This window comes from Pan troglodytes, chromosome 8, assembly GCF_028858775.2.
Source record: "Pan troglodytes isolate AG18354 chromosome 8, NHGRI_mPanTro3-v2.0_pri, whole genome shotgun sequence".
Taxonomy (NCBI): Eukaryota; Metazoa; Chordata; class Mammalia; order Primates; family Hominidae; genus Pan; species Pan troglodytes.
The window spans coordinates 106,667,070-106,692,519 of NC_072406.2; the positions used below are offsets into that span (position 1 = coordinate 106,667,070).

Consider the following 25,450-nt stretch of genomic DNA (forward strand, 5'->3'; position numbering starts at 1 on the left):
GTGACCTGACAAAGATTTTCTTAGATATCTGGCTCCAAAAAAGGAGACCAAAAAGGTTTTACCTTTTTTATTGTTCTAATAAATACTTACAGTGAAAGCCACTGCTGTGGAGAGTAGTGAAACTGATGCATGTGCCTGCATCACTCCCTTAGGGCCAGACCAACCAAAATGTACAACCCTAAATTTTGAAGGACATGATCCCTACTGTCCCTCCTGGCACCAGTTAGCAACTCCGGGAACATGGGCTGCTATCCCCACTGCCACAAGAGGTGGTGGGTGTGGTGGTGGTGGTTGTGAGGAATAGGGGAAGGTAATTGGTTTATGCATGCTGCTTATTCATACTTATGAAAGATCGGTAGCCTCTTCCTTCATCAAGCACTCCCCTGGTTGTTAAAAGGGTTTGGTCAGTTCCTAGAGTTCTACTAAAGTACTTGATTCCAGTTACTCTTAGTTTTTTTTTTTAACTCTTACTTTTTTTGAGACAGAGTCTTGCTCTGTCTCCCAGGCTGGAGTACAGTGGTGCGATCTCAGCTCACTGCAACCTCCGCCTCCTGGGTTCAAGCAATTCTCCTGTCTCAGCTTCCTGAGTAGCTGGGATTACAGGTTTGCGCCACCATGCCTGGCTAATTTTTGTATTTTTAGTGGAGACAGGGTTTCGCCATGTTGCCCAGGCTGGTCTCGAACTCCTGACCTCAGGTGATCCACCCGCCTCAGCCTCCCAAAGTGCTAGGATTACAGATGTGAGCCACCATGCCCTGCTCCAGTTACTCTTTCTAGCTCAACTTTTACTTTGGTGGGGAGACTGACCCCTAGATCTTTCTATTCTGTCATTTTGCATCCATGATGTCTTTTGAAGTTCAAATGTTTTAAATTTAGTTAAGCCCAGTTCATCAACTTTTTCTTTTGTAGATCATGTTTTTGTGTCATATCCAATAATTATTTTCTTAAACCATGGTGACAAAGATTTTTTCTTGTGTTTATTTGTGTGGGTAGATAGGAAACCTTTAGGGTGCAGGCAGGTCACGTAGGAATTGTAGAGGGAATATGACTTGATGAGAACTGTCTGGCCTGTGTGGGGCTTGCAGAGGAAATTGGCACACTGTTGCTGGCAGGAAGCCTTTGGTGGAGTCAATTTTTTTGTTGAGCAGGCTGCAGGAACGCCATCTCCAGGTTGAGGCTGCAGGTTCACCAAGGCTGCAAGTTTGCTGAGGGGCTGCAGTCTGGGCATCGAGCTAAGCAGAATTTTACTGGATGTCCTCACACTTCTACCCGATCCACTCTGCAGCAGCTGGAAACCACAGGAGAGCCCCTTTCTCCTTCAGTGTCCCTTTGGTGCCCTCTACCCAGAAAGCTTAATAATTTCATGTTTGTTTTAAAGGAGAAATGATTAAAGGAATTTTTTCTGTTATCTTAGAGCATAAAGGTGAATTTGGAGTTAAGAGGTATTAGAAGAATCATCAACAGAAATAATAAAAAGATAAACAAATTGGAAGGAAAATGATAGCCATAAATAAGATGTAGACATTTGTTTAAATCAGCTACAAAGTGTTTTCTTGATAAGTGGTACACAACGTATCAAACATTGTTTAAATTAATCGACCGTCCTTTGAGGCTTCAAATTTTTTTCTTAGAAGTATTCCTAGTCCTCAGCATATTCATTATTGAAAACTTTCACCTATTTAGTGATCTTATGAAGTAGAGAATTAAGTCACTGTACATGGTGTCTGAGGTGAAACCTCCAGAGTATCTTAAAGTAGAAATTACTCTAGTGTCATATGTTTATTTCTGTTATACACCTGAGGAAATAAGAGTGTTTATTTTCTTTTCCTTTCTTTTTTTTTTTTGGAGGCAGGGTCTTGCTCTGTTGCCCAGGCTGCAGTATAGTGGCAGTATCATAGCTCACTGCATCCTTAACTCCTGGGCCCAAGTGATTGTCCCACCCTAGCCTCCCAAGTAGCAGGGACTACAAGGTGTGCACCACCATGCCTGGCTATTTTTTTTAATTTTTATTTTTTGTAGAGACAGGGTCTCACTACATTGCCCAGGCTGTTCTCAAACTCCTGGGCTCAAGTGATCCTTTTGCTTTGGCCTCCCAGTGTTGGGATTACAGGCATGAGCCACTATGCCTGGCCATTTCTTTTCTTTATTATTGATTAGCCTGCATTCTTTTGTAGGAGTCCCTTAACATTTTTCATTAAAAACTTATTTTCTATTATCACTAATCTGCACTTTTAAGATATATTGATACGGCATTTTGAGTATAGATAAATCTAATTATTTGGGACTTCAATTTGGAACTGTTTGTAATTAATCATATGTGTGAATTAAGAATTTTCTTACTGTTCACTTATAGCTTATGCAAAGGGTTTATACTGAGTTGAATTCATCAGTACCTTTCTAATTGGTTCATTGGGCCCTGGTCATGTTGTTTTGATGGGTACATATGTTGAGTATCATCCCTGCTTACATAAAAAAATAGGTACTTAATTTGGTTGGTTAGGGCATGGAGATAATAGGTAAAATCCTTAATACTTGTGCAGGGTGCACACTGACACGGAGTGCAATGACGCGGTCTCGGCTCACTGCAACCTCCGCCTCTAGGGTTCAAGCGATTCTCCTGCCTCAGCTTCCCGAGTAGCTGGAATTACAGGTGCCCACCACCACGCTTGGCTAATTTTTGTATTTTTAGTAGAGACGGGGTTTCACCATGTTGGCCGGGCTAGTCTTGAGCTGCTGACCTCGTGATCCGCCCGCCTCAACCTCCCAAAGTGCTGGGATTACAGGTGTGAGCCATCACACCTGTCCTGGGTTTTGTTTTGTTTTTTCTAGATTTTTCAGTGAGAGATACTTTCTTCCTTGGTTATATATTGACTCTTTTGTAGTAAGCTTTCTTGTACATAGCTGGCCTAGGAAAGACAGGTTATGTATATATATTATAGCAATAGGGGATTAGTAGATATAATTTTATTATAAATAACAAATTATTACTGTAAATAATATTTATCCAAATATTGTATTACTTAATCCTTTAACTGTTATATAGATTCTTTTAAATGTTTTTGTTTTCAGAATTTTGGCTCTTATTGTTAAGTACATGTACAGTCAATTCTAGTATACTTTGTAGCTGATTTAGACAAATGTTTGCATCTTATTTATGGCTATCATTTTCCTTCCAATTTGTTTATCTTTTTATTATTTCTGTTGATGATTCTTCTAATACCTCTATATAAGCCAGATAGTCTGTATTTTACTTTAAGTTCTGGGACACAGGTGCAGAATGTGCAGGTTTGTTACACAGGTATACGTGTGCCATGGTGGTTTGCTGCCCCTATCAACCTGTCATCTAGGTTTTAATCCCTGCATGCATTAGGTATTAAGCTACATATTCTTAATTGAGCCTTCTTATTCTAAGTAATAGTGGTATAAGTAGTAGAAATAGTTTTATTTAAAAGTATTTTTGTTTTTGCCTTGGGAACAAACTTATTATAAAATTACTGTTAAATAGCTCTCTGGTTACAAAAAACACAATTCATGTAACTTTTCTGTGTTTCAGAAACCTTTTTCCAAAAAGGACAAAGGAACTCAAATCAGTTGTCCATAGTGCTCCTGGTTGGAAATTATTTGGTAAAGTCCCTCCTAGAGAGAATCTTCAGAAAACATCCAAAATCATTCAGCAGGTAAGTACTGACATAGCCATGTAGTTTACCCTAGCTTTTCAAGCATTCTTCTTCTTCTTTTTTTTTTTTTTTAAACTAACTATACTCTATTTTTATTCTTATTTTTCTAGATACAGACTTTTGGGATTATAAGTATTTATAGGGACCTGCTAAATTTTCTAGAAAAACAGGTCATATATTTTCTGTTATCTTTTATAATTGTGAAAATTCTTCAAAGGAATAGAACGTAGACTTTTTTTTTAACCAGTTATTCCTTGAATAGATTTTTTAAAAACTTAGCTAATCACTCTCACCACATACTGTTTGACTTCCAGTTGAAGTTGGTAGCATTTGTCAGTGGCACAGATGTTCTGAATATTGGTAGTTGTGAACTGATGAAATATTAAAAAGCAAAAACTGAGTAGATTATGAGGTTGAACTCTTTCCTTTGTCACTTTTCTGGTGTCCTCTCTAAACCAAGGACTTTGTAAATGAGAAGAGTTGGTACACAATCTGTTTCTAGTAATTTAGAAGCTATTTCTTCTGATATCTCTGTTAACATCTGTATTCTTGAGTTCTTAAGACTTTCTGATCTTATTTGACTTCTGAACTTTGGCTCTTCAGTACTAGATAAGTGAGAATGGAAAGCAGTGAGACTGGATCAATCTGCAGTGTTTTAAAGTTCAGAGAAGTTATTGCTCAGAAGAAGACATATACTACATTTCCTATTTTTATCCTTCCCAATTGTAGTTTACCAAATTTAACACAGCTAGCATTTATAAAAACAATCACATGAAGGCAATAATCATCATTCAAATTGGAAAAGATATCTTCCTTTAAAGATTTAATAGTGTTCCTTTTATTGCTCAGAAGAAAAACTGGTTTTCCAAGTAATATGAGAAAATAATTTTAGATCTTTAAAAACATTATTGTAGTTAATTCTTTTTTTCTTCTTTTTGCATTTGAATAAAAGGTTTATTTTTTTCCTCAGGAAAAACAAAGTTAGGGACACACACTATGCTTTTAGAACCCATATTCTTTTGTAGTTGGTCCTAACCCTTCCTGGCACAGCTGTCAAAAGCACTAGCTGTTTAACCAGAACCAAGATGTTCACCCCCATAGAATGTACATGCACGGCACTAGAGGACTGCATGTTTGTCCCTGAGAGAAGCATAAGACAAACAGAAGTTGCTGAGATTGCCGTCTTTCTAAGCAGCCCCTCCCTTTCCCTTTCGAAGGATTTGCCTGAACTATGTAGCTAGTCAGTAGTTAGACCATGTGCCTCCTCCTCTCCCTGTAAACTAACTTAATTTCTTTTTTCAAGAGACTTGGTATTGCTATGTTGCCCAGGCTGTCTTCAAACTCCTGGGCTTAAATCATGATGCTCCTGCCTCAGCTTCCTGAGAAGCTGGGACTACAGGTATGTGCCACCACACCTGGCTTGTAGTTATTTTTCTTTACAAGTGATGAAAATAGTGAATAGTTTATCTATTGGTACTTAAAACTGTGTGCTGTGATCCCCAAGCCATGTGCTCAGACACTCTGGTGTGCTGCACTTAACACACTGGGGTACTGTGGGATATTTAAATTTTTTGAGGCAAACAGTGATATTCCACATCAGTTGGATATGGTGGAGACTGGTAATTTGAAGCAGTACACAGTTCCAACATTAAGTGCTACTACATACTTTTCTGTGGCATCATATCTTTGTGAATCTGTTTTTTCTGAGGTTGCTGTGATAAAAACTAGATACTGTACAAAAGTCAGCGTGGGACTGGAAATGAGGGTTATGTCTAATCTGATTTTACGGTTTGAGAAATTGTATACAATGCACAAAGCCACACATGCCCAAATTGGTAATTAATTGCGGTTATTTAAGAATGAGGCCGAGTATAGTGGCTCACGCCTGTAATCCCAGAACTTTGGAAGGCAGAAGCAGGCAAATCACTTGAGGTCAGGAGTTCAAGAGCAGCTTGGCCAACATGGTGAAACCCTGTCTCTACCAAAAATACAAAAAATTAGCCAGGCATGGTGGTGCATGCTTATAGTCCCAGCTACTTGGGGGATGAGACAGGAGAATCGCTTGAACCTGGAAGGTGGAGGTTGCAGTGAGTCAAGATCATGGCACTGCACTTCAGCCTGGGTGACAGAGCAAGACTCCATCTCAAGAAAAAAAAAAAAAAGAATGAAAGAAAACATATTTCTTTTTTCAATTTATGTGTATTTTTTTTAGCAGTTACTGAGTGTTAGGAAATATATCCTTATTAAATTGTTTGGACATAGCTACTTATTAACAGAATCATTAGGTATTTCTTTTGGCTTAAGAGTTACTGTGAAAAAAATCAGAGACACTAAAGGCATTGACCAAGAAAGGTTGGGAACCTCTGCTATTGTGACATCTTAAGTTTTAGCTCCTTTTTTTTTCTTTTGGTAAAGTCTGAAAGTAACGTCTCTCGTCTAGAATGTTTCAGAAGACCAAGTTCGCCCTCTAGAGGCAAAACAGTGGTCTTGCTACTGAAGGTTTATACAGGTATTTTTGATTTTTTATGGTAGTTTAAATATGCATGCACATACATTTTTATATCTTTATATAAACTAATGTTCTATGATATTTTCTTACCATAAGTCTCTGAATAAATTACTGGTTGGATAATTATCTTTGCTGATACGCTGTATACCTTTAATCTGCTATTTTCATTTCGGAAAGCCAAGACCTCACATTCTCTCTTTTTTTTTTTTTTTGAGACGGAGTCTTGCTCTGTCGCCCAGGCTGCAGTGCAGTGGCACGATCTCGGCTCACTGCAATCTCCGCCACCCGAGTTCACGCCGTTCTCCTGCCTCAGCCTCCCAAGTAGCTGGGACTACAGGCGCCCGCCGCCACGCCTGGCTATTTTTTTTGTATTTTTAGTAGAGACAGGGTTTCACCGTGTTGGCCAGGATGGTCTCAATCTCCTGACCTCGTGATCCGCCCGCCTCAGCCTCCCAAAGTGCTAGGATTACAGGCGTGAGCCACCGCGCCCGGCCCCTCACATTCCCTTTTTTATATATGTGGTATAAAAACTTGATGAGTGGGCCGGGAGCGGTGGCTCAAGCCTGTAATCCCAGCACTTTGGGAGGCTGTGGCGGGCAGATCACGAGGTCAGGAGATTGAGACCATCCTGACCAACATGGTGAAACCCCGTCTCTACTAAAAATATAAAAATTAGCTGGGCGTGGTAGCACGTGCCTGTAGTCCCAGCTACTTGGGAGGCTGAGGCAGGAGAGTCACTTGAACCCGGGAGGCGGAGGTTGCAGTGAGCCGACGTTGTGCCACTGCACTCCAGCCTGGCAAAAGAGCGAGAATACGTCTCAAAAAACAGCAACAACAGCAATAGAACTTCATGAGTGGTCAGGAAAAGAACAGCTCTTTTTCATTTGAGAAGAAGGGGTAGAGTTGAAATGTAGTTGCTGCCTCTGCCTCTGCGGCCCCTTCTCTGATCCTTTAACTGACGATTATTTCTCTGCGCCACTTATTTTAGTTTTTGAACTTTCCAGCTATGTCACAGCTATTAGTATATGTTTTAGTGCCCTTTTTGTGGTTGTGTTTGTTCTCTGGGAGGCATTATGTATAGTCAAGTCATTTTTCTTCTGACCTTTTTCCATCTTCAAAATATGTATCAGCTGGGTGCAGTGGCTCACACCTTTAATTCTAGCAGTTTGGGAGGCTGAGGCTGGTGTGTCACCTGAGGTCAGGAGTTCGAGACCAGTCTGGCCAACATGGTGAAACCTGGTCTCTACTAAAAATACAAAAATTAGCTAGGTGTGGTGGCAGGTGCCTATAATTCCAGCTGCTCGGAAGGCTGAGGCAGGAGAATCACTTGAGCCTGGGAGGCAGAGGTCGTAGTGAGCCAAGGTCGTGCCCTTGCACTCCAGCCTGGGTGACAAGATTAAAACTCTGTCTCAAAAAAAAAATATTACTTTTACCATGTGATGGAACATGTTTCTACCTCTTGCTTTCTACTATCTCTGCTTCAATATGTGTCCTCTACTCCCTATTTGTCTAATTTTGCTGTCCTCTTCCCTGCAATTCTCATTTTTCAAAGTGGGCATGATTTTCTTTTTATAGTAATGGTAAATTTACAATTTTATGTCTCTGTTTTAACTTAGAAACATTTTTTCATAGCACTGATTTTTGAATTCTCTAGAAGATTATGAATATAAAACTGTATCTGAGCTCCTTTACCATGTATGCTTTCAGATAGATGTTATTACGTTTGGAATCAGAAACCGAAAGTGAATATAGTATCAGTAAAGCCATGAGGAATGTTAGGACACTTCTGTCATGTTTTGGGATAGGGTCTTAAGCTGTTAAGGCTTTAGGAAATGAAGAGGTAGCTGGTAATTTAGGTGTGAAAAACTGCTTGGAGAAATGATGCCTCACTTGCTTTTTGAATGGTAAAGCAGTAAGATTTATTAGGAGATTAGAGTAGTAGTATTTCATTGGCTAATAACTTTTTAAAGCAGGTCTTCAGAAAGAAGTTGTTGATTCTTTTAAAACATTTTTTGAAAAAAAATTTTTTTTTGGGACGTGGGGCTCACTATGTTGCCCAGGCTGGCCTCAAACTCCTGGGCTCAAGCAAGCTTCCCGTCTTAGCCTCCTGAGTACAGGGCACTACAGGCGCACACCACTGTGTCCTGCAGAGTTGCCATATTTTTAAATATGTTATTAAACCAAACATTTATTTAATGGAAAGACATCTGTAAGATTACACACTAAGTAAAGAAGAAAAGATTTAATTTACAAAGTTTTTGCTGGGTGCGGTGGCTCACACCTATAATCCCAGCACTTTGGGAGGCTGAGGCAGGTGGATCACTTGAGGTCAGGAGTTCCAGACTAGCCTGGCCAACCACATTTCTACTAAAAACACAAAAGAATTAATGGCCATAGTGGTACTTACCTGTAATCTCAGCTACTTGGGAGGCTGAGGCAGAAGAATCGCTTGAACCTGGGAGGTAGAGGTTGCAGTGAGCCGAGGTCGTGCCACTGCACTCTAGCCTGAGCTGTTTCAAAAAAACAAAAACAAAAAAAACCTTTTTTTATGTATTATTAGTGACACAAATAACACATGATTATATTCTCTTTATAAAATATAAAACATAGAATGATATATCTCAGTTCACTTTCCTTTCACATTTTTAGGCCTTTTAAAATTCATTTTTTTGTGTGGAAAAAACACGTAATTATTTTTGCATGTATATATTTTGCATATGTGGAATTATGTTTTTTTCTATTTCAAGAATGAAATGTCACCATATTTAATTATATAGATGTGTATATATATACACACACACATCTATATACAATTTAACTTTACATGTTTTGTACCTGTAGCTTTTCAGAGATACTTGGGTTCATAAGTGAAAGAATCTGTTAAATATTTTAAAACTTTTTATTCCTGCAGTAACTTTTATTACAAGTCTAATCAATTTTAGTGCTTTCCATGTTAACAGTAAAGAAACATAAAAAACGTTTTAGGATTATAGCAAAATCAAACTGACTGAAGTTTGGCATTTAACTTGATGATCAATTCCAAAATCACAAGAACATTCCTAATATTACTTTTTGAGGATTATCACATGTGTTCTCTTGCAGATGTGAAATTCCACTTGTGGCCTTTTGAACCAGTTGGTGAGCCATGTTAAAAATTGCATCTGTTAATTATAAATAGTATTTCAGTTATGTCGTAGTTCAGTTGACCTGAGTTTTTTGTTTTTTTTTCTAAATTAGTAGGTAAAGTTGGAATACAGCTACATGGTTTGTCTTAGGAACTCGAAACTGCAAGTGAGAATGATTTCAAATGAACCATGTTATATGTAATTATGATACAATTGCATACTAGATTGAATATGCACTATTTATGCATATTTATGTCAAACTGATAATCTCTCAGTGAAACTTACCTTTTTTTGCTAGGCACTGCTTTTATATTGGCATCTTTAATGTGAAAACGAAATTGTAGTGCTTAGATGATCAAGTTTTTCATCAATACACATGCCATTTTCTGGTAAAGTTTAAGTTGAGTGGTTGAATCAGTTTCACATAAATTTTGACAGGCAAGGAAAAAAGTTGTAAGATACTGATTTCTTAATCAGAGAGTTTCAAATTGTCTAAAAGAATAGATCACTTTCCTCAGTTAAGGCTTTGCTTTTGAAATTTTTTACTGCAGGAACAACATTATGGAAAGGACTAGCATACATGTGTTTTGTGAGCAGTAGTTAAATGTTAAATACATAACAGAACATGTTGGAGCTTAATTTTCTGGTTTCTGATTTTATTGGTATGTGTAATAGAGTATTTGAAAAGTTTATTGGTTTTAATTATGCTTAAATATAGATATTCTTGCTGTAAAATTTGATTAAGTACTGCAAAAACAAAACAGTTCTTTCACTGATGTTAAATTGTAGGGGGACTGGACTGTGTTCAGAAGTTATTCTTTAAAAATTTTGTTTTTGAGACAGGATCTCACTCTGTTGCCCAGGCTAGAATGCAGTGGCACAATCATGGCTCACTGCAACCTTGACCTCCTGGGTTCAAACAATCCTCCCACCTTAGCCTCCCTGGTAGCTGAGACTACAGGTGCATGCCACCATGCCTGGCTAATTTTTTTATATTTTTAGTAGAGACAGGGTCTCACTGTGTTTCCCAGGCTGGTCTTGAACCCCTGGGCTTAAGTGATCCTCCTGCCTTGGCCTCCCAAAGCGTTGGGATTACAGGCATGTGCCACTATGCCTGGCCCGAAAAGTTTAAAAAATTGTTACACTCTTGCATGTTTTGTTTTCACCTTTATTTACCTCATCTGTTATCACCTTGAAAAGGTAGTGAATAACTACACTTCTAGTTGCGTGTGTGTTCTTTATTGATGGTTGATAAATTATTATGCATTTCTGTGTATAAATGGATTTCATAAAAAATAATTTGTGTGGTCTAAAGATTGGAGAGGTACTAGTAATATTTCTGGGCCTGTGCTTCTGGGAGAAGGGAGAAGTATGATCCTCAAGAGAGAAGCCTAAATTATTAAAGAAAATTAAAAGAATAAAGATAAGTTTTCACAAATTAAACAGGGTAGAATTTGAGGGGACGTTTTTTCATTTTATCAGAAACAGAGACTTGGAAAGGGTTATGTTTGAAAATACTCTGAATATCTATATTTGATTACAGGAATACTGTTTTGCTTATCAACATTATATTAAAAGTTGTATTCATCCTGTCTTTATCTCAGACTTGTATATTATAGCAGGCTTCAGACTAAACAAACAAGATTGTGCTGGTAACTTTGCAAAAATGAAGTTTACTACGGTACTCTTATATGCCAGAAAGTGATGAAATGCTTTGCCCCAAGACTGCAATTGAGCTTGAAATATAGGATGGGTTTTTTGTCTCCTAATTCATAGATCTGGAATAAAATTTATAATCTATAAAGACATCATAATCAGCTAAACCCTGTCTATCCCAAGCATAATGGTTTCCTCAGCTCTTAGATCAAGTTGTGTAAGAGACTCTATCTTGGGCAGACATGGTCTTGAGATAGTAGAGGTGGGGAGTTTTTCTGCTTCTGAAACATTATTCTGGCTCTCTATAAATTGTTCACAGCATATAGAAATAGAAGGATTTACTCACTAATGTGGTTTAACACTAACCCCTTTAAGGGGAGTGTTCCTACTGTCCATTGAACCTCAAAGTCAAGTCAGTTAATGGATATATCAGTGTATATATCAGGCAATTTTGGCTCTCTCCTTGTCTTTGAAGGAGAAGCTTCTATGCTACTGTTCTTTCTTCTTGTCAATCCCCATATTTTATTTATTTAGGCAGCTATTCAAAGATTCTTGCCACCCTCCCTTTGAATCCAGTCCGATCTTTTCACATATTTCCGTCCTGGTACACTTCTTTGGTAAATCGCTTTCGCTACAAAACGCAAGGCATCAAAGTGTGGTAGAATACCATTCTGCTGCCAATTCAATGTGTGACCTGATATTAGCAAACTCTAGGCTTTTTCTATAGCAGAACTTGAAGGACAGAATTCTTGAATTGATCTTAGATTTCTTAAGATTTTCTGGCTTATTTCCATGAATTCTTTATTCAAAAAATACTATGTATAATGCAATAGGTATAATTTAGGTTCTTGGTGCATATATCTATATCTATATCTATATCCTAGCCTTTGAGTTATTTCAGTATAACTGCAGGGGACAAGGGGTAGAAGAGAATTTCATATGTAACTATAATATTGTGTTTTAAGTGCTTTAGTGGAGTTGTGACAGGGTATGAGAGTACAGTTGAAAGAGTGCTTTATTTTTCTCAGAGATGACATGCAAATTGTGTTCCTAAGTGTATTAGTAGGAATTAAGCAGGCAGACAAGATGGGGAAAGCCATTCTAGATAGAGGAAATTGAAAAAGCAAACAGGAATGAATAGGATCTGTTTAGCTAATAGGACAGTATATCAAAGATACAGGGTAGATGGTGAAGGCTCATTAGCCACGAGGCTAGAGAATTGGGTTTTATCTAAAATACTTTTAAATGAGGTACTGAGATATCAAATTTATGTATTAGAAAAATAATTCTGGAGGCATTATAGGAGCTGAATTAGAAAACAGTAACGATCCAGCAATCCCGCTACTGGACATTTATCCATATAAAAGGAAATCAGTATATCAAGGAGACATATGCAACCCCATGTTTATTGCAGAACTATTCACAATAGCCAAGATATGGAATCAGCCTAGGTATCCCAACAACAGATGAATGGATAAAGAAAATATGGTATATATACACAATCATATACTATTCAGCCATAAAAAAGAATGAAATCTTGTCATTTGTGGCAACATGAGTGGAACTGGAGGACATTATGTTAAGTGAAATAAGCCAGAAATGGAAAGTTAAACACCACAAGTTCTCACTTACATGTAGGACCCAAAAAAGAAAGTTGATCTCATAGGAGTAAAAAATAGAACAGAGGATACTAAAGGCTGGAAAGGGTAGGAGGAAGGTGATGGTGGGGAGTGCATGTTAGGGAGAGATTTGTTAAAGGATAAAAAATTATAGCTAGATAGAAGGAATAAGTTCTAGTGTTTCATACCACTGTTGAATGACCATAGTTACCAATAATATACAGTTTTAAATAGCAAGAAGGAGGATATTGAATATTCCCAACACAAAGAAATGATACATGTTTGAGATGATGGCTATGGTAATTACCCTGGTCTGATCACAATACATTATATGTATCAAAACATCACTATGTATCCCATAAGTATGTAAAATTATTATATGTAAATTGAACAAAAAATCTTAAAAAGGTTATAAAAAACAGTGGGTTTGAGGACAAGTTTATTAAGATTTTTTAAATAATAATCTATTCTGATTTGCAAACACATTGGATGATTAGAACTACCTAGAGAATGTGTTAAGAATACATTGGCTCCATACATTGAGTTCTTAATGTCAATTTTGTGTGTTTTTAATTCTTGTGTTCCTAGCTGGTTCTTTTTCAAATCTGCTGTATCACTTTTTACAGTTTACTGTTCCCTGCTGAAATTTCAAGCTTGGCCTTTATCTCCTTGAATATAGTAAGTACAGCTGTTTCATATGTCTGGAAATTCCAGCATCTGGAACTCCTATAGGTCTGCTTATATCAAATATTATTTCTGCTAGTTTTTGCTAACAGGTGATATCTTATCTCTTTGTGTGCCCAGTTACCTTTGCTTGAGTACTGGGTGTGAAAACATATAATATTTGAGACATCATGTATGGAAGACAGTTTGAAGGCTAACATGATGTCATCCTTCAGAGATTTGATGAATGTTTCTTGGGCATTATATGTGTAGCTTTTGGTCCATTCATGTGAGGCAAAACTCAAGTGCCAACTCTTTTGATCATTTTTTTAAATTATTAAGTTGTATAAGTTAGTTTGTGGTTGTTAAACCAACTTTGCATTCCAGGAATAAACTATGATCAGTCACAGTTATTATTCACCTTGCATATTTCTGGATTAGATCTGCATGTATATATTTAAATATATGTATTTAAATGCATATATATTTAAATATATGTATTTAAATGCATATATATTTAAATATATGTATTTAAATGTAAAAACTATGGCAGTTGTAGGTTCATAGCAGATTTGAAGAGAAAGTACAGAGAGTTCCATATAACTCCTGTCCCCACATACACACAACCTCCTTCACTGTCAGCATCCTGCACCACAGTGGATCATTTTTTACAACCAATGAACTTACATTGACACACAGTCACTCAAAGTCCATAGTTTACAGTATCATTCATTCCCAGTGTTGTACATTTTATGGCTTTGGACAAATGTATAATGACGTGTATCTACCATTGTAGTATTACACAGCATAGTTTCACTACACTAAAAATTGTGCTGTGTGTATTCATTCTTCCCTCCTCCAATCCCCTGGAAACCACAGATCTTTTTCTTGTCTCCATAGTTTTGCCTTTTCCAGACTATTATGTAATTGGAACCAGACAGTACTTAGCTGTTTCAGGTTGGTTTCTTTCACTTAGTAGTATACATTTATATTTCCTCCATGCCTTTCCATGGCTTGATAGCTCATTTCTTTTTAGTGCTGAATAATATTCTATTGTCTGGGAACACCACAGTTTATTTACCCATTCACCTACTGAAGGACGTCTTAGTTGCTTCCAAGTTTTGGCTATTGTTAATAAGGCTTCTCTAGACTTCTGCATGCAATTTTTTGTGTGGTTTTATGTTTTCAGTTCATTTTGGTAAATACCAAAGGAAGTGATTACTGGATCATAAGAATATGTTTAGTTTTGCAGGAAGGTAGCAAGATATCTTCCAAAGTGGTTGTACCATTGTGCATTTCCAGCAGCATTGAATGAGAGTTCCTCTTGTGCCACATTTTCTCCAGTATTTGGTGCTGTCAGTGTTTTGAATTTTGGCCATTCTCATAGCTGTGTGGTGGTGTCTCATTGTCTTAATTTGCAGTTCCCTAATGACATATGATGTTGAACATCTCTTCACATGCTTACTTGCCATCTGTATATCTTCTCTGATGATATGCAGGTCTTTTGCTCATGTTAAAATCAGATTGTTCAATTTCTTATTGTTGAGTTTTAAGACTTCTTTGTATATTTTGGATAACAGTCCTTTGTCAGGCATGCCTTTGGCAAATACCTTCTTTCTATGGCTTGTCTTTTCACAGAGCAGAAGTTTTAAATTTCAGTGAACTCCAGCTGATCAATTATAGTAGTCTCCCCTTATCACAGTTTCACTTTCCACAGTTTTGGTTATCCATGGTCAGCTGCAGTCTGAAAATATTAAAATAAAAATAAAAAATAAAAATATTTTGTGTGCATGTATGTCTGTGTGTGTGCATATGTGAGTGTGTGAGAGAACACATTCATATAACTTTTATTATAGAATTTTGTTATAATTGCTCTATTTTATTATTGTTAATGTCTTACTGTGTCTAATTTATAAATTTATAAAGTTTATAAAACATTATCATATGTGTAGGAAAAAAGCACATAGAGGGTTCAGTATCAGGCATCCACTGGGGATCTTAGAACATATTTCCCAAGGATAAGGGGGGACTACTGTATTTTACTTTTTATTTTTTTGTAGATCATGCCTTTAGTGTTGATCTAAAAAGTCATCACCATACTCAAGGCCATCTAAATTTTCTGTGTTATCTTCTAGGAGTTATATAGTTTTGTACTTTACATTTAGGTCTGTAAACCATTTTGAGTTAATTTTTGTGATGGATGTAAGGTCTGTATGTAGATTGATTTTTTTTTCATGTCGATGTCCAGTTGTTCCAGTACCATTTGTTGAAAAGCCTATCTTTGCTCCATTGTATTGCCTTTGCTCCTTTGTCAAAGATCAGTTGACTATATTTATGTGGGCTTATTTCTGGGATCTCTGTTCTGTTCCATTGATCTATTTGTCTGTTCTTTCACCAATGCCACACTGTCTTGATTATTGTAGCCTTCTGGTAAGTCTTGAATTCGAGTAGTGTCAACCCTCTGACTTTGTCTTTCTTCAATATTGAATTGGCTATTCTGGGTCTTTTGTCTCTCCATGTAACTTTAGACTCAGTTTATCATTCCCAAAATAATTTGCTGAGATTTTGATTGGGATTGTGTTGAATCTATAGATCAAGTTGAGAAAAGCTAACATCTAAATGACATTGAGTCTTCTTTTCTTTTGAGACAGAGTTTTGCTCTTGTTGCCCAGGCTGGAGTGCAGTGGCGCCACCACAACCTCCACCTCCCAGGTTCGAGCGATTCTCCTGCCTCAGCCTCCTGAGTAGCTGGGATTATAGGCATGTGCCACCATGCCGGGCTAATTTTCTATTTTTAGTAGAGACAGGGTTTCTCCATGTTTGTCAGGCTGGTCTTGAACTCCTGACCTCAGGTGATCCACCCGCCTCGGCCTCCCAAAGTGCTGAGATTACAGGCGTGAGCCACTGCGCCCGGCGAGTCTTCTTAATCATAAACATGGAATATCTCTTCATTTGTTTTGTTCTTCTTTGTTATCTTTCATTAGAGTTTTGTACTTTTCCTCATACGGATCTTGCATATGTTTTGTTAGACTTATACCTAAGTATTTCATTTTTATGGTAATGTGTTTTAAATTTTAAATTTTACTTGTTCATTGCTGTTATATTGTAAGAAAGTGATTGACTTTTGTACATTAGCCTTCTGTCTTGTAAACTTGCTGTTATTGCTTATTAGTTCCAGAAGTTTTTCTGTTGATTTTTTTGGACTTTCTCCATAGACAATCATGTCATCTGTAAACAAAGACAATTTTATTTCTTCTTTCCCAATTAGTGTAACTTTTATTTCCTTTTTCTATTGCATTAACTAGGACTTCCAGAACAATGTTGAGAAGCAGTGGTGAGCGGGGATATCCTCGCCTTGTTCCTGACCTTAGAGAGACAGCTTCTAGTTTCTCACCATTAAGTATGATGTTAGCTATGGGTTTTTTGTAGATGTTCTTTATCAAGTTGAGGAAGTTCCCCTCTATTCCTAGTTTACTGAGAGGTTTTCTCATGAATGGTGTTGGATGTTGTCAAATGCTTTTCCAACATCTATTGATGTTTTATCATATGATTTTTGTTCTTTAGCCTCTTGATGCAATTGATTAAATTAATTGATTTTTTTTTTTAAACATTGAGCCAGTTGTGCATACCTAGGATAAATCCCACTTGGTCATAGTATAGAATTCTTTTTATACATTGTTGGATTAGATTTGCTAATATTTTCTTGAGGAATTTTTGCATTTATGTTCATAAGAGATATTGGTCTGTACGTTTCTTTTTTAGTAATGCCTTTGTCTAGTTTTGGTATTAGAGTAATGCTGGCTTCAGATAATGAGTGAGGAAGTATTTCCTCTGCATCTGTCTTGTGGAAGAGATTATAGATAATTGATACAATTTCTTCCTTAAATGTTTGGTAGAATTCATCAGTGAACCCATCTGGGTCTGTGCTTTCTGTTTTGGAAGATTATTAATTATTGATTCAGTTTCTCCTTATGTTAGTTTGGGTATATTTCAAGGAATTGGTTCATTTCATTCAGGTTATCAAATTATGGGCATAGAATTGTTCGTAATAAGCCAGGTGTGGTGGCTCAGGCCTGTAATCCCAGCACTTTGGGAGGCCAAGGCAGGTGGATCACTTGAGGTTGGGAGTTCGAGACCAGCCTGGCCGATGTGGTGAAATCCTGTCTGTACTAAAAATATTAGATGTACTAAAAATATTAATTTTCAAAAAAATTAGCTGGACATGGTGGCATGCGCCTGTAGTCCCAACTCCTTGGGAGACTGAGGCAGGAGACTCACTTGAACTCGGGAAGCAGAGGTTCCAGTGAGCCAGGATGGCACCTGGACAACAGAGCTTAAGACTCCATCTCAAAAAAGAAAAAAAAAAAAGAATTGTTCATAATACTTATTCATTATCCTTTTTAATGTCCTTGGGCTCTGTAGTGATGTCTCTACTTTCATTTCTGATATTAGTAATTTGTGTCTTTTTTGTTTTCTCTTAGTTATCATGGCAAGAGGATTATAAATTTTATTGATCTTTTTAAAGAACTGTTAGCTTTTGGTTTTGTTGATTTTTCTCTACTGACTTCCTGTTTTCAATTTTATTGATTCCTGCTCTTTATTTTTTTCTGCTTACTTTGTAATTAATTTGCTTGAATTTTTCTTGTTTCTTAAGGTGGAAGCTTAGATGATTGATTTTAGATCTTTCTTCTTTTCTCATGTATTCATTCAAAGCAATACTTTTGCCTCTAATACTGTATTTGCTGCATCTCACAAATTTTCATAAGTTGTATTTTCATTTTCATATAGTTAAAAATATTTTAAAATTACCCTTAAGATTTCTTCTTTGACACATGTGTTATTTAGAAGTGTGTTGTTTAATCTCCAAGTATTTGGGGGATTTTTCAGCTATCTCTGTCAATTTCTAGTTTAATTTAATTGAGATCTGAGAGCAGACATTTTATGATTTTTGTTATTTTAAACTTGTTAAGGTGTATTTTATGACCTAGAATGTAGTCTGTATTGGTGAATGTTCCATGTTAGCTTGAGAAGAATGTTTCCTCTGCTGTTGTTGGATGCGGTAGTCTACAGATGTCAATTACATCCAGTTGACTGATGGTACTGTTGTTAAGCTATGTCCTTACTGATTTTCTGACTGCTGGATCTGTCCATTTCTGATAGAGGCATTAAAGTTTTCCAGTGTAATAGTAGATTTGTCTATTACTCCTTGTAGTTCTATCCGTTTTTGCCTCATGTATCTTGACCACTCTGTTTTTAGTTGCATATATGATAAGGATTTTTGTGTCTTCTTGGATTACTAACCCCTTTATTATGTAATGCCCCTCTTTATTCCTGATAACTTTCCTTGCTCCGAAGTCTGCTCTGTCTGAGATTACTATAGCTACTCTTGTTATCTTTGATTAGCATTGGCATGGTATATCTTTCTCCATCCCTTTTTAAAAAATCTATATGTGCCTTTATACTTAAAGTGGGGTTTTAAAAATTTTAACCTAATTTAATTTAATTTTACTTTAAGTTCCAGGATACACGTGCTGACCTTGCAGGTTTGTTACGTAGGTATGCATGTGCCATGGTTGTTTGCTGCACCTATCAACCTGTCATTTATGTTTTAAGCCCCACATGCATTAGGTATTTGTCCTAATGCTCTCCCTCCCCTTGTCTCCCCACCCCCTGACAGGCCCCTGTGTGTGTTGTTCTTCTCCCTGTATCCATGAGTTCTCATTGTTCAACTTAAAGTGGGTTTTTTTGTAGGCAACACATGGCTGGGTCTTCTTTTGTGATACACTTTGGCAGTCTCTGTTTCTTCATTTGTTTGTTTTATTTTTGAGACAGAATCTTGCTCTGTTGCCTAGGCTGGAATGCAGTGGTGCAATCATAGCTCACTGCAGCCTCAAACTCTTGGCCTCAAATGGTCCTCCTGCTATGGCCTCCAAAAGTGCTGGGATTACAGGCATGAGCCACCATGCTGGGCCTCTCTGTGTTTTAATTGGTGCATTTAGACCATTGATATTTAAAGTGATTATTGATATAGTTGGATTATTATCTCTCATTTCTGTTACTGTTTGTTAGTTGTCGCCTTTATAATTTGTTTCCGGTTTTGTCTTCCACCTCTTTTCAGTCTTTAGTTTTAATTGAACATTTTATATGATTCCATTTTCTCCCATTTCTTAGCATATCAGTTATACTTCTTTTTTTAAAACTTTTTTTAGTGGTTGTCCTGGAGTTTGCAGTATGTATTTATAGCTAAGCCAACTCCACTTTCAGGCAACACTATACCTGAAAGTGGAGTTTCATGTGTAATGCAAATACCTTATAATAACAAAACATTCCTAATTCCTTCTGCCCATCCCTTTTATTACTGCCATTCGTTTTACTCACATATGAGCATATGCACACATGAGCATACATAATTGAACACATTATTGATGTTATTATTTTGAGTAAACTGTTGCTATGGTTTGTTTATCCCCTCTAAAATTTATGGTGAAAGGCAATCCCCACTGTGGCAATATTGAGAGAGGGGGCCTTTAAGAGGTGATTAATTCTTTAAGAGGATTAATCTATGTTATAGGATTAATCCATTAATGGATTAATGGATTATCATAGGAATGGGCCTAGTGACTTTATAAGAAGAGGAAGGCAAGATCTGAGCTAGCATGCTTAGCCCCTCACCGCATGATGCTCTGCACCACCTCAGGATTCTATAGAGCGTCCCCATCAGCAAGAGGGCTCTCATTAGATGTAGCCCCTTGACCTTGTTCTTCTCATCCTCTGTAACTGTAAGAAATAAATTCTTTTGAATTTTAGGTATTCTGTTATAAGCAACAGAAAATAGACTAAGAAAACTTTTTTTCTGTTAGATCAATTAAGAATAAGAAAAATTCTTGACCAGCCTGACCAACATGGTGAAACTGTGTCTGGAATTGGTGGGTTCTTGGTCTCGCTGAGTTCAAGAATGAAGCCACGGACCCACGTGGTGAGTGTTACAGTTCTTAAAGATGGTGTGTCCGGAATTTGCTCCTTCTGATGTTTGGATGTGTCTGAGTTTCTTCCTTTTGGTGGGTTCGCGGTCTCGCTGGCTTCAGGAGTGAAGCTGTAGACCTTCACGGTGAGTGTTATAGCTCTTAAAGGTGGTGCGTCTGGAGTTGTTCGTTCCTTCCATCTGGAGTTGTTTGTCCCTCCCCATGGGTTCATGGTCTTGCTGCCTTCAGGAGTGAAGCTGCAGACCTTTGCGGTGAGTGTTACAGCTCATAAAGGCAGCGCAGACCCAAAGAATCAGCAGCAGCAAGATTTATTGCGAAGAGTGAAAGAACAAAGCTTCCACAGCGTGGAAGGGGACCCAAGCGGGTTGGCGCTGTTGGCTCAGGTGGCCTGCTTTTATTCCTTTATCTGGCCCCACCCACAGCCTACTGATTGGTCCATTTTACAGAGAGCTGATTGGTCCATTTTACAGAGAGCTGATTGGTCCATTTTGACAGGGTGCTGATTGGTGCATTTACAAACCTTGAGCTAGACACAGAGTGCTGATTGGTGCATTTACAATCCTTTAGCTAGACACAAAAGTTCGCCAAGTCCCCACTAGATTAACTAGACACAGAGCAGTGATTGGTGCATTTACAAACCTTGAACTAGACACAAGGTGCTGATTGGTGCATTTACAAACCCTGAGCTAGACACAGGGTGCTGATTGGTGCATTTACAAACCTTTAGCTAGACATAAAAGTTCTCCAAGTCCCCACCCGACTCAAGAGCCCAGCTGGCTTTGCCTAGTGGATCCTGTGCTGGGGCTGCGGGTGGAGCTGCCCGCCAGTACCACGCTGTGCGCCCGCATTCCTCAGCCCTTGGATGGTAGATGGGACCTTGCGCCATGGAGCAGGCGGCGGTGCCCATCGGGGAGGCTCGGGCTGCACAGGAGCCCACCAGGGGGGTTGGGGGGAGCTCGGGCATGGCAGACTGCAGGTCCTGAGCCCTGCCCCGTGGGGAGGCAGCTGAGGCCCAGCGAGAATTTGAGTGCAGCACGGGCAGGCTGGCAGTGCTGGGAGACCCGGCACACCCTCTGCAGCTGCTGGCCTGGGTGCTAAGCCCCTCACTGCCCGGGGCCAGTGGCACCGGCCGGCAGCTCCAAGTGCGGGGCTTGCCGAGCCCGCACCCACCCGGAACTTGCGCTGGCCCATGAGTGCCGCGCGCAGCCATGGTTCCCACCTGCACGTCTCACTCCACACCTCCTGGCAAGTAGAGGGAGCCAGCTCTGGCCTCAGCCTGCCCAGAGAGGGGCTCCCACAGTGCAGCAGTGGGCTGAAGGGCTTCTCAAGCGCGGCCAGAGCGGACACGGAGGCTGAGGAGGCACCGAGAGCGAGCGAGGGCTGCCAGCACGTTGTCATCTCTCAAGTCCCTGTCTCTACTAAAAATACAAAAATTAGCTGGGCATGGTGGCACATGCCTGTAATCCCAGCTACTTGGGATGCTGAGGCAGGAGAATCGCTTGAACCTGGGAGGCGGAAGTTGAGGTGAGCTGAGATCATGAGATCACGCCACTGCACTCCAGCGTGGGTGACAGAACAAGATTCCATCTCAAAAAAAAAGAAAAAAGAAAAATATCTTCTTTCAGAAGAAATTCTTTTAACATTTTTTGCAAGGCAAGTCTCCTGGCAAACAAATGCCTTAATAATTGTCCCAGAAAGTTTTTTTCCTTCACTTTTGAAGGATAACTTTGTAGGGTACAGAATTCTAGGTTTGCAATTTTTTTTCTCTTGGCACTTTAAATATTTCACTCCACTCTTTACTTGCATTTCTGAGGATAAGTTCATATCTTTGCTCCTATAGGTAGCGTGTTTTTACCTCTGCTGCCTTTGAAGATTTTTTGATTTTATTTTCTGAAATTTGAATATGATATGGCTAGAAGTAGTTGTTTTTTTTTTAATGTTTATCCTATTTGATGTTCTCTGAGCTTCCTGGATCTTTGATTTGGTGTTGACATTAATTTGGGGGAAATTCTCAGTCCATATTGCTTTAGATATTTCTTCTTCCTTCTCTCTGTCTCTCTTTTCCTCCCCTCTCTCTTGTGCGTTATAGTTTTCCCAGTGTTCTTGGATATTCTGTACTTTTTTTCCCAGTCTTTTTTCTCTTTGCTTTTCAGTTTTGAAAGTTCTGTTGTCGTATCCTCAAGTTCAGAGATTCTGTCTCAGCCATGTCCAATTTACTAATCAGCCCATCAAAGGAATTCTTTATTTCTGTTCCAGTTTTTTTAATCTTTAGTATTTCTTTTTTATTATTTCTTAAAATTTTCATCTCTTACATTATTCTTGCATGTTGTCTACTTTTTCCACTGAAGCCTTTAGTGCATAGTTCTCTTTAAAACGAATTCTGGTTTGATAATTCCAACATTCCTATCATATCTGACTCTGGTTCTAATGCTTGTTTAATCTCTTTAGACTGTGGTTTTTACCATTTAGTATGCCATATAAGTTTTGCTGAAAGGTAGATATAAATGCGGTGGGTAAAAGGAACTGGTAAATGGGACTTTAGTAAGGTAGTGGTAAGGTGTGGGAAAAGGGGAAGCATTCTATAGTCCTATGATTGGGTCTTAATCTTTTGGTGAACCTGTACCTCTGAATGGTACGCTTCATAGTGCTTCTCAGTTTTGTTTTTTTTCCCCCTTTGACAGGACAGAATGGCCAGAGGGAGCTGGAGTTGTGTATTTCCCTTCCCCTAGTTAGGTTAGAGCAGGTTAGGCTCTGGTAAAAAAGTTTCTCCCGAGGGCAGACCTTGTTAAGAACAGAATATAAAGGACTATTTCAAAATAATTACTTTTCCTCTCCTGCTGAAAGCACAAGGGGATTTCTTCCCCACAGTACTCAGTCTGAGGACCTGGTAGAGTTCCTGGAAATAAAACTCACGAAAGTGTACGCAACTGGGTCCTCCTGGAGTTTTGTTTAATTTTTTTTTTTTCCTTTTTTAAATAGCTGCCTACCCCCTGGAGTTCTAACACTCAGACTTGTCCACACTCAGCCTCTATCAGTTTGTCAATTACAGTTTATGTTTTCCTACTGCAGCACTGCCAGAGGTTTCAGCTTCTGAGTTTCTGCTCTGCTAAGTTGTGATTCTTCTTTATGTGTTTGTTTCTGCAGTTTTGGGGCAGTGGTTTGCTCTGTGGCTTCATGTCTTTGGTGAATCTAAGAATAATTATTAATTTTTCAGTTTGCTTAGGTTTTTACTTGTTAGGATGCAGTGGCAACTTCTTGAACTCCTGGCCTCAAAAGATCCTCCCACCTTGACCCCCACAAAATGTTGGGATTATAGGCGTGAGCCACCACACCTGTCCTGGAATGGCAATTTCTAAGCTGTGTACATGCTGGAGTGGAAATCCGGAAGTCAGTTTGCTAATACTATGTTAGGGATTTTTGCTTCTATATTCATGAGGGATGTCAGTCTATAATTTTCTTTTAATGCTTTTGTCAGATTCTGGTATTGGGATAATACAATCATCATTTAGTAAGTTGAGGATTGTTTCTGTTTTCTGAAATTATTTGTGTAGAATTGGTGTTATTTCTTCCTTGAATGTTTGACAGAATTTACCAGTGAAATAATTTAAGCCAAGGTTTCTCAACCTCAGCACTTTTGACATTTTAGGTCATGTAAATATTACATAGTACATATTTACATGACCTAAATGTAAATATTGTGAGGGGCTTTCCTGTGAAATACAGGATATTTAGTAGTACCCCTGGCCTCTAGGAATTCCAGTAGTAATCCCCTTTCACTTCTCATTGTGACAACCAAAATGTCTTAGACATTGTCAGATGTCCTTAAGGGGGCAAAGTCAACCCCAGTTGAGAATTACTGATCTAAGTGAAGTGTGGAAGTTTTTTGTTGTTGAGCATATTTTTAGTTATAAATTTAATGTTTTTCTTGACATCAGCCTGGGCTTTTCAAGTTTTCTGTTTCTTCTTGAGTCAGTTTTGGTAACATGTCTTTCAACAGATTTTTATATGTCATCTATATTGTTGGATTTATTGCAATTAAATTATTCATATTTTCTTATCTTTTTAATGTCTGCTAGGTATGTGATAGAAATGTGGATAGTGATGATCTCTCTTGCATTCCTGATTTTGGCAATTTTTATCTTCTCTTTTTCATTCATCAGTTTTACTAGGAGTTTGTCAATTTTATTATGTTTTAAAAGAAACACCTTTTGTTTCACTGATTTTCAACTTCTTGTTTTTTGTGTGTTCTGTTCATTGATTTCTGTTCTTTATTATTTACTATCCACTTGCTTTGGATTTATTTTGCTTTTTTTCTAGTTTTCTAAGGTGGATCATTCATTTTAGACCTTTTATCTTTTTAATGTATTTTAAGCTACAAATTTTCCTCTAACTGTGCTTTAGCTGCATTCCATAAATTTCAGTGTTTTCATTTTCAATCAATGAAAGATACTTTTCCTTTTCTTTTGTTACTGCCTTTACTTATGATTATGTAGAGGTATGTTATTTTACTTTTAAAATATCTTGGGATTTTATGGATATGTTTTCATAAATGATTAATATGGATGGTCAGTGTCTCAGTCCATTTTCCGTTGCTTATAACAGAATATTGGAAACTGAGTGATTTATAAAGAAAGGGAATTTATTTCTTACAGTTACAGAGGATGAAAAGTCCAAGGTCGAGGGGCTTCATTTGGTGAGAGTCCTCTTACTGGTTGGAACTCTGCAGAGTCCCAGGGCAATGCAGGGCGTCATGTGGCAAGGGAGCTGAACATATGAGCTCAGGTCTCTTTTCCTTTTCTTATAAAGCTACCAGTCCCACTCTCATGATAATAAGTTAATCCATGAACAGATTAATCCATTCATGAGGGCAGAGCCCTCCTGACCAAATTACCTCTTAAAGGCTCCCCCACCCCTGCCCAGTACTATCACACTGGGGATTAAATTTCAACACCAGTTTTGGAAGGGACAAATAGACATATTCAAACCATAACAGTCAGACAATATATGTTATGCAATTTTAGTTTTTTTCAATTTATTGAGACTTGTTTATGCCCCAAATATAGGGGCATTACTGAACGTTCCTTGTGTACTTTAGAGCAGTGTGTATTTTGCAGATGTTGAATGAAATATTCTATAAATATCAGTTTAGGTCATGTTAGATGGTAGTGTTAAATTTTTTATATTTTTTAAATTTTCTGCTTTTTCTACCACTAACTGA

General features: G+C 38.0%; 1 protein-coding gene across 7 annotated transcripts in view; it reads left to right on the forward strand.

The window, feature by feature from the left end:
- Nucleotides 1-25,450, forward strand: part of TBC1D12 (TBC1 domain family member 12) — a 136,496-nt gene that overhangs the window by 37,830 nt on the left and 73,216 nt on the right. For 4 of the 7 annotated variants that reach the window (XR_010146987.1, XR_010146988.1, XM_507936.7 and 1 more), the window contains exon 2: nucleotides 3,554-3,677. Coding sequence is in view for 3 of the 7 variants with exons in the window: in XM_507936.7 (XP_507936.4) it covers nucleotides 3,554-3,677 (124 nt within the window). In the remaining 4 variants the exon portion in view is untranslated. Of the gene's footprint in view, nucleotides 1-3,553; nucleotides 3,678-4,980; nucleotides 5,077-13,212; nucleotides 13,265-25,450 lie in introns of those variants that run through there. The other 3 variants (XM_016918893.3, XM_063782024.1, XM_016918892.4) reach the window with 3 other exon arrangements.